Source organism: Vombatus ursinus, unplaced genomic scaffold (assembly GCF_900497805.2).
Source record: "Vombatus ursinus unplaced genomic scaffold, bare-nosed wombat genome assembly UNPS02014811.1, whole genome shotgun sequence".
Classification (NCBI taxonomy): Eukaryota; Metazoa; Chordata; class Mammalia; order Diprotodontia; family Vombatidae; genus Vombatus; species Vombatus ursinus.
In genome coordinates this window covers 16,378,673-16,388,146 of record NW_020954589.1, presented here as the reverse complement: position 1 = coordinate 16,388,146, position 9,474 = coordinate 16,378,673, and the positions used below count along the sequence as shown (strand labels likewise).

The 9,474-nt window shown below is 35.5% G+C and overlaps 1 protein-coding gene across 1 annotated transcript in view; it reads right to left on the bottom strand.

The window, feature by feature from the left end:
• The window catches only part of DNAH8 (dynein axonemal heavy chain 8), a 404,075-nt gene that overhangs the window by 347,052 nt on the left and 47,549 nt on the right, over positions 1 to 9,474 (bottom strand). Inside the window, exons 9-10 of the mRNA XM_027876336.1 lie at positions 4,987 to 5,094; positions 2,463 to 2,564 (exon numbers count right to left, since the gene is read on the bottom strand). Coding sequence (XP_027732137.1) covers positions 2,463 to 2,564; positions 4,987 to 5,094 — 210 coding nt within the window. The remainder of the gene's footprint in view (positions 1 to 2,462; positions 2,565 to 4,986; positions 5,095 to 9,474) is intronic.

The window sequence follows — 9,474 nt, the reverse complement described above, 5'->3', positions numbered from 1 at the left end:
CCAGCCTCAGACACATAACACTTACTAGCTATGTGACCCTGGGCAAGTCACTTAACCTCAATTGCCTCATCAAAAAGCCAAAAAAAAAAAAAACCACAACTAGGGTCATGAAGAGTCAGACACAATTGACCAACATAATAGCAACAACAACAACAACAGTAACAACACTTTTAATATTCTCTTGTGACCTGGAGTTCTTCAAGCATGGTAAACCCAACTGTTGGGAAATGAAAATCTCTAAGTTGCAGGGAAGGTACCAATATGAATGGATAGAGGAAATTTCTCACCAGGAGGTACTCCCTATACTGATGAAACAATAGGTCCAGTTAAAAAAAAAAAAAAGGTTTTCTTTATCAGGATAATGATGACATGGCTAGCTTATGCCCTCAGGAATTATCATGAACTTTTAGCTTCTAAACCCTTGGATAATTCTGAATTCTAACAACTCTAGTCAATCAATGAACAATTATTTTTTAAATGCCTACTGTGCACCTGGTGTTGTGTTAGGCACTGCAGATACAAGTACAAAAAATGAGATGATCCCTACTCACAATGAGTTTACACTCTAATGGGAAAGAGAACAGGTACATACAAAAATACATACAGTATAAAGTTAATAAAAATAAGCATGTTCTATAGTTTGGGAGGGAGGGCACTAGAAGTGTGTAGGGGCTAGCGGGTCAGGAAAGGCTTCATGCAGAATATGGTGACTGAAAGAGAGGAATTCTGTGAGACAGAGATGAGAAGGCATGTTTTCCAAGCATGAACATTAAGGGTGGGGTATTGAGTGTAAGGAACAGGAAAAAGGCTAATCTGACCTGATAAAAAGTGTAGGAGGGGAAGTAATGTCCAATGAGAATGGAAAAGTAGATTGGGACCAGCTTGTAGGAGGTTTTAAAAGCTAAACAGAAAAGTTTGTGTTTCATTCTAAAAGCAACCAGAAGCCACTAGAGTTCAATGAGTAGGGTAGTGACATGGTCAGATACATGATTAAGGAAAATTACTTTGGTAGCAACATAGAGGACATACTGTAACGGTGACAGATTCAAGGCAAGGAGTCCAGTTAGGAAGCTATCCTCTGGTGACCAAGGCTTGAACTAAGGTGGTAGCTATGTGAATAAAAAGAAGAGGTCAGATATGAGAAACATTTTGCAAGTAAATGGCAAGATTTGGCAACTAAGTGGATATGCATGGACAATCAAGGATAATTCTGAGAATACAAAACTGAGATAACTGGAAAAACAGAGGTAACTTTAACAGAAATAAGGAAATTTGGAAGAGGAAAGGGAGAAAGATAATGAGTGAGTATTGTTCTAGACGTGTTGAATTTAAGAGGTCGCTAGAACATTCAGTTTGAAATAAGTGCCTTAACACTTTGTCAGAATAGTAACTGTACAGTTCTCTTCTTGTCCTGACACTTTAATTAACCTATCCTATTGCCATCCAAATACCAGTATGCCAATAATTCTGAATTAGGCACACTTCAATTTCCATCAGTTTCATGAAGCTACCAATTAACCTGACAGCCTTTTCTAACTCCCATTCTTCCTTACTACCTGATCACATCTAAGTGTCTCAAGATGGCAAATCTATGGGCCAGCTAGGTGGAGCAGTAAATAAAGCTCAGGCCTTAGAGTCAGGAGGACCTGAGTTCAAATCCAGCCTCAGACACTTAAAACTTCCTAGCTGTGTGACCCTGGGCAAATCACTTAATCTCAATTGCCTCACCAAAAAAAAAAAAATTAAATCTATTTTCCATATTTTATTCTCAACTCCTTTCTACTCAAATTTTCAGGTGTATAACTAACAATTTTTATGTTTAAAATAAAGATACTAAATTTCAAAAGTTGGGGGAAGGGGGTTAAAATGTAAAAGGAAGTTTACCCCAAGGGTCCAAGTTAGTAGAGGATAGAGAACATCTCAACACTAAATCATCAAACTGGTTTATGACTCCACTAAGAAACAAGAAAGTATTTGCCAATACAGAAGTTTCACCTAGGATTTTCAGGTTTGGACTGAATTTCTGTGACATCAGTCAAGAGGTTTGGAATTAGGGGAGCCTCTCCCCTAAGCCTTGAATATTCCAGCACCATCAGTACACCCTAGTTATAGTATTGCCATAATCCCTTCTCCATTTCCATAACGAGGTTCCTAAAGGTCATGTCCACTTTATAAACCACAGTCATTTTTACTTCACTGACTTCCAAAAATTTTGAATAAGTTTTTTACACTCAAAAATTAAAGGTAGTAATAAAAGCAATGGTGGGGATTATATTATATCCCAAAATCATTTAAAGGCAAATTATTTTAAATAGAGTGCTTACAAAATATAAATAACTTAATTTTCATATCACTTAGTTTAGTGTTTACTTCAAAGCTAATAGGCACTCCATGCATAGAGAAAAAACATAGTAAAGAAATGGGTAATAAAATTTAGTTTGTGAAAATGTATTCATACTAACCTGGATTTTTTTTAATACAATTGGTGTTTCTTGTTCCCATACATGATTTGACCCTCCATCAGTAATATATGCTTTACATGCTGTCACCATTTGATTTGTTACCTAAAAACAAAAGGTAGCTACCGATTAAAAATGGATGTAATTTATAGATGTTTATAAGAATCATAAACAGCTTGGATAGAATGAAGATTGGCATGTTAATCAAATCTCAGAATACTAGAATGAATGGGACACCCTTGAAACCTGAGTTAAGTTTGTTCAAAATAAAAATAAATACTACATCATTCAGGAAGTAATAAATATATAGAAGTCATTAACTCCAAAAGATATATAGATTAAAAATATAAAAATTCTAGACAGGCACAAATGAATGAGTGAATGACAAAACCAAAATGAGCCACCAAGGAGTGACAGGTGGTTTTTAAGGAAATACTCATAACTTGTAAGGTTGACACTAAAAATAATTATGTTACTTCACCAAATGTCCTTGTTAGAGACAGAACATTGAGCTAGATAAAGCATAGATCTGATCCAATAAAGCATATCAGATCATTTGGAATTTTCCAACTAATCAAATACCAATGTATATCACCAATTTTATCATTGTAATTAGAATTTCAAGCATATCTTATCCTATTTCTTAGTAAAGGCAATTTTTACAATGCAACATACAACATTCTAAAGATTTGAAAAGTCATTTGCAAAGCAAGATCCGTACAAAAGTCCCAGTTAATGAGATCTAAAAATAGGCATTTTCTAATGTGGGAGTCTTTCTCCTATAAGACTACAAATGACAACACCTCAGGAACTCTCATTTAACAATCATTATCAATTTGAAGAAGACTGTGCTTTTGAAATACAAATGTGAGATGATATACATTTGGTTATGAGTCACTTTGGAGAGTACTGTAGACCAGGGAGAGCACTGTAGACTAGCAAGAAGCTGAAGAAGCCAAAGGTCATGTACAAACTACACCAGGAGAATTAATCACATTATTCAAAATGTTTACTGCAAATACAGAGGGGAAAGCAATCACTAAGATTTACTTGGGGAGTGCAGCCAACAGGCAATAAACAAAATACAACAAATACATATTAAGCCCTTACTACATTCAGAGCACCAGAGTTATTTATATAGAGAAAAAAAAAAACTAGGTAGGTCTTATCCTTGAAGAGTTTATTATCTACAAATCTTTGGAAAACTATCAGAGATGTTAGACTTGTCACTCTACTCCTCTTGGTCTCAGCCTATTCATTTGTAAAATAAGGGGAGAGGCTTTGACCTCTGGGACCATTTATTGAATATAACGTGACCTTTGAAGACAACTTATCCTAGAATCAACATGCCTTTTGGGACTGAGCCCTCAGGGGTCCTCTTAACTCAAAAAAGAGCAGTAAGCCAGGACTATTTGAGCCATACATACAATACAGAAAATGACAGATATTCACATAGTGAAAGATCATGTCCACTCTGGACCCAGGTCTAAAATATTAGAATGGAAAAAGTAGACGACTAGATCCTGGATAACATCACTGGTTTGATTCAAACAACAGAGTCCACATTAAAGATAAAAGAAACTCAATAAGTACCCATATGAAGATGCCAAGCCCTGCCAATCTATACCAGCAAGAAGATGAATACTCCAAGGTGCTTGCCATCACCTCGACCTTTGTATAAGGAGGTATGAGTCTTGAGCTCTAGCAAGCTCTCTGTGAAAGAAGCAATTCATCTGGTTTCCATGCTAGAAGTTGGCCAGGCTGACTTATTTATTATTTCTACCTCTACACACTCATCTCTTCAATAACATGATCACCAACCTAGTTCAGGTTTTCACTGCCTCTGGCCTGGACTCAGTTTCTTAACTAATCTCCATGTCTCTAGTCTCTTCTTTCTCCACACAGCTACATAAATAATCTACCTGTGGCATAGTCCAATGCATCCCTTCTAAACCCATTGTAATCCAGCTTTTGATCTCATATTCACCTGAAAATGTTTCCTCTAGTTACCAATCTCTTAATTGCTAAATCTTTTTATCACTTCTTCTTGACCCCTCTGCAGCCTTTAACACTGTTGATAACTCTCTTCTCCTACAGGGTCTCTCTCCTGAGCTCCAGATTTTTGTCACACTGTGCGCTCTTGGTTCTTCTCCTATTTGACTACTCACCCTCACCTCCTTTTGCAAGATCTTCATCCAAGTTGTGCCTGCTAAGTAGTGAGAAGTGATTGTTTATATATTGAAACACGTCAAGAATAATTTGCTGTCTGTATGCCAATCAATCACTGAAAGATGCTATGGCTCAGGAACAAAAAAAAGTTTTTTTCAATTGCTAAATGAACTAAGTTTTAAATTCAATGTGCAACTACAATGTAAGTACTAAATGAGAAGGAAACTATCATACTGGAATATTTATCCTATTTCACTGACACATTAATATGATTTTGAGGAAACTGCCAATGCAAATAGATGACAGCTATTAGTTTCCTTCACAAGTTACACATATATGATATTCTTCATAAACTTACCTTTATAAAAAGTGAGGTCATTCTTTCTGAAGTATTATAATACCTTGAAACACTATGAATCATTCGGATAGCATTAATCAAATTTTGTATTCCATGAGCCATGGAAACCTAAAATTTAAATTTTGAAGTAAATTACATATTCCAAACATTTTAGTCACAGAATAGCTGCTACAAACATGATGAATTTTCACATTATGCAAATAAATTCTTAGATTTATATCACAGTTTGTCAGAAAAAAAGCTTCTTTAACTCACCCAACTGAATAAAAAGATAAACAGATTCATGGAATTATTATAGAAATAATATTCAATTTATGTGCATTAACTGTAACAAATACACTAACATTCTGGTGACATTATAGAAGTGCATAATACGTGATTTCTTAACCAAAATAAAAAGACTAATTTTGCTTGTGTGTGTGTGTATATATAATATATATTCATAGACTGAGAGCTAGAATGGATCTTAAGAGGTTAGATGGTCCAACCCTCTCATTTTACAGATGAGGAAATGAAGTTAAATAATTTGCCAAAAGTCACACAAATAGTATATGACTAAGATAGGATTGGAACTCAGACTCTCAGTGTACTTTCCACTGATCCATTATATATCTTCCGGTTCTCAGATTTATCAACCTATATTCTCTGAATACTATTACTATGTCAGTTTGACTTTTCATTATTTAAGTGATTAAACAAATTACATATATTTTATCATCATGTTCTTCAACAGGGCTGTCAAACACACATTCCATGGGCAACATGGAGCCCACAACACTCAAGACTGTGGCTTAAATCAAATTAAAATGTAATTGGGAAATATTAACATAATAAATAAAAATACAGTAACATAACTAATATTATATTTTAAAACTAAGTCAATATGCAGGCCTGCACTACAAATTAGTAGCTATTATTTCTATTTCAAATTTGACACCACTGTTCTTTAACATTCTGGAATATGGAATTATTCAGAATAACAATTCCTTACTTTTACTAGCTTAAATTTTTTAAAAAGTCTGAATCTTAAAATATCTAAAACTTCATAACATTTAAACTTTAAGATAAAATTGAATCAGATAATCTTAGAGATAGAAAAGACTTTAGAGATCATGTAGCCCCACTCACTCATTTTTTCAGATGAGAAAACTGGGGCCCAGAGGGTTTAAATGACTTACATCCACATAATTGTATGTGGCAGAAGCAGAACTACACTTCTTGTGAACACTTTTCTTATTGTCACTTCACTTGTTTCATAAAAAGAATTCTGCAGATTAGACCACAAGTTTTATGACTCCTGATAGAGTTCTCCTAAAAGCAGCATGATTTGGTGGAAATATAGGGTTCATCCTTACTGGGGTCTTTAAGCAGAAGTTGAACGACACCTTATTGGGGATGTTATAGAAGGTATTCTTGTTCAAGTGTGAGTTGGACTAGATGACTTATGTGCTACCTTATAACATGTAGATTCGGGGCGGGGGGGAGGTCCCAACCATTAATAGTATTTTCTCTCAGAGATAGGATGCAGAATTCTATTGAAGTTCCTCTTAGGCTAGAGGCTAGGAATTTCTCTACCCTACCTCCAACCTACTATGTGTAAGACCCTAGGAATACTAATACATGGTCTCTACTCACAAGGATATAATCAACTTGTGGAGAAAGTAATATTCCTGAGTACTTAAATGTTTGTTGAATTTAATAAAGAATATAGGCAGCCCCCAACTTAAAAACAGATTGTGCTAAAAAATCTACTTGTGAGTCATTTGGAACTTGAAACAAATTTTCCTATAGAACCAATGTTAAATATGTGGTTAAGTTCTCAGACCAGCTTCCAAAAATCATAATATACCTAACATATACAGTGTACTACATAAATAGTACTACAGAATTTGACTGCTACTGGTCATAATGTTTTTACATCTAAGTGTCAGGGATACAAATCTCCCTGCTAAGGTAAAGTAAGAACTCTTCAGTTCCACATTACTAGTTCTTGTGACCTGCAGTTGCTGTTGAAGGGATAGAGACAAACAATTAGGAGGAATGGGTTTGAGATAAAGCTATGGAAGTAAGGAGTTGTGGGGAGCTGGGGAATCCTGATAATATAAATTCCCAGGTACCCTTGCTGGTTCCTTATTCAATCATTCCTTCTTGTTTCCTCTCCAGCTTTCAGAAATACGCCCATATGCTTCTCTTTCCACTGCTACCACCTATTGTTTCTGACCTAGTACTTCTCTCCTTTCCTGGTCCACTTCAGAATTGAGGACCTCTCATAAACTCAGAAAAGCAAGACAGGACAGTTCTCTGCGTGGTAAGAAGATAGAGGTGAGAAAGAGCTTACAGAAGCCACCACATAGCTAAAATTTATATAGCATTTTTAAGGTTTACAAAGTACTGTACATATGTTAAATTCATTTGATTCAAACAACAACCCTGTGAAGTAGATACAGTGCTATTACTACATCCATTTTACACAGGAAAAAAAGTGAAGCTGGAAGAGGTTAAGTGATTTGACTTATGTTAGCAAGTATCTGAGGTGGGATTTGAATTTGAATCTTCCTGATTCCAGCTCCAGTACTCTTAAAGCATCACCTACCTAGTTGTACCAGTAGAAGCAGAAAGAGGACAAGGTAAAAGGCATTAATGTCCTCTCATCCTACTATGACACCACCAGTCCTCTGTCACTTCACTTAGAATCTTAGAGGTAAAAGGGACCTTGGAAGTCATCGAGTGTCCAAGGACTTTAAGCATGAATCTCTGGTACAATAGTTCACCATCCAGCTTCTGCCTAAAAGCCAGCCTGTCCTGGCTGTACAAACTTCACCTGGAACTAACCTCAGTGAAAAGACCAGAAGAGAGGGAAGAGGAGAGAAAAAGCAGAAGAAAATTCAAGAGAAGTTTATGGTAGTTCCTTTGGGGCCACCAGAAGTTCTGGAGAAAGATATATAAGTCAAGGACTGCCTTTAAAAACCAGGATTTGCCACCTCCCCATATGTCTTCCTAGCCTAAGATGAAAATATGAATGATTAGAAAGATCAGTTATAAAATTTCACCAACAGTAATTATTGGTGACTACTTACTATATCACTATAAATTAACAAAACTAATTTTTTTACTTGTGGTTTATAGAAATCAGTTTCTCCTTTCATATGCTGTCCTTTCAATCTGCTACCAAATCCTACTGATTCTTTTTCCATGATATTATTTAAAGTCGCTCTATTCTCTCTACCATTTTCTATTACTTTATTTTTTATTGAAGTTTTTATTGGTATCTTTGCTTTTTATATCCTCATAGTTTTCCCTAGTATCCTTCCACCCCTCCCTCCCAGAGAGACACCCTATATGACAAATAGTATTTTTTATTAATTTATTTATTTTTAGTTTTCAACATTCACTTTTATAAGATTTTGAATTCTAAATTTTCCCCTCTCCCTCCACTCCCCCGTCCCCAAGACAACATGCAATCTGATTTGGCTATATATGTATGATCATATTAAACAAACGTCCACATTAGTCATGTTGTGAAAGAAGAATCAGAACAAAAGGGAAAAACCACAAGAAAGAAAAAACAAAAAAAACAACAACAACAACAAAGAAAATATAGTATAGTTCGATCTGCATACAGACTCCAGTTTTTCTCTAGATGTGGACAGCATTTTCCATCACAAGTCTTTTGAAATTCTCTTAGATCACTGTATTGCTCAGAAGAGCTAAGTCTAACAAAGTCAGTCATCACACAATGTTGCTGTTACCGAGTACAATGATCTCCTGGTTCTGCTCACTTCATTCAGTATCAGTTCATGCAAGTTATTCCAGGTTTTTCTGAAATCTGCCTGCTTAGCATTTCTTATGGAATAATAGTATTCCATTACATTCATACACCACAACTTGTTCAGTTTTTCCCCAATTGGTGGGCATACCCTCAGTTTCCAATTCTTGGCCACCACAAAAAGAACTGCAATAAATATTTTTATACATGTGGATCCTTTTCCCTTTTTTTTTGGTCTCTTTGCGATGCAGCCCTAGAAGTGGTATTGCTGGATCAAAGGGTATTCACAGTTTTATAGCTCTTTGGGCATAGTTCCAAATTGCTCTCCAGAAAGGCTGGATCAGTTCAAAACTCCTCCAACAATGCATTAAATTCCCCTCATCTTCTCCAACATTTATCATTTTCCTGTTTTGTCATGTCAGCCAATCTGATAGCTGTGATATGGTACCTCAGAGTTGTTTTAACTTGCATTCTCTAACCAATAGTGATTTAGAGCATTTTTTCCTAACTATAGATAGCTTTAATTTCTTCACCTGAAAACTGTCTGTTCATATCCTTTAACTAGTTATCAATTGGAGAATGACTTGTATTCTTATGGATTTGATTCAGTTTTCTATACATTTGAGAAATGAAGCCTTTATCAGAGACACTGGCTGTAAAAATTGTTTCCCAGCTTTCTGCTTGCCTTCTAATCTTGGCTACATTGGTTTTGTTTGTGCAAT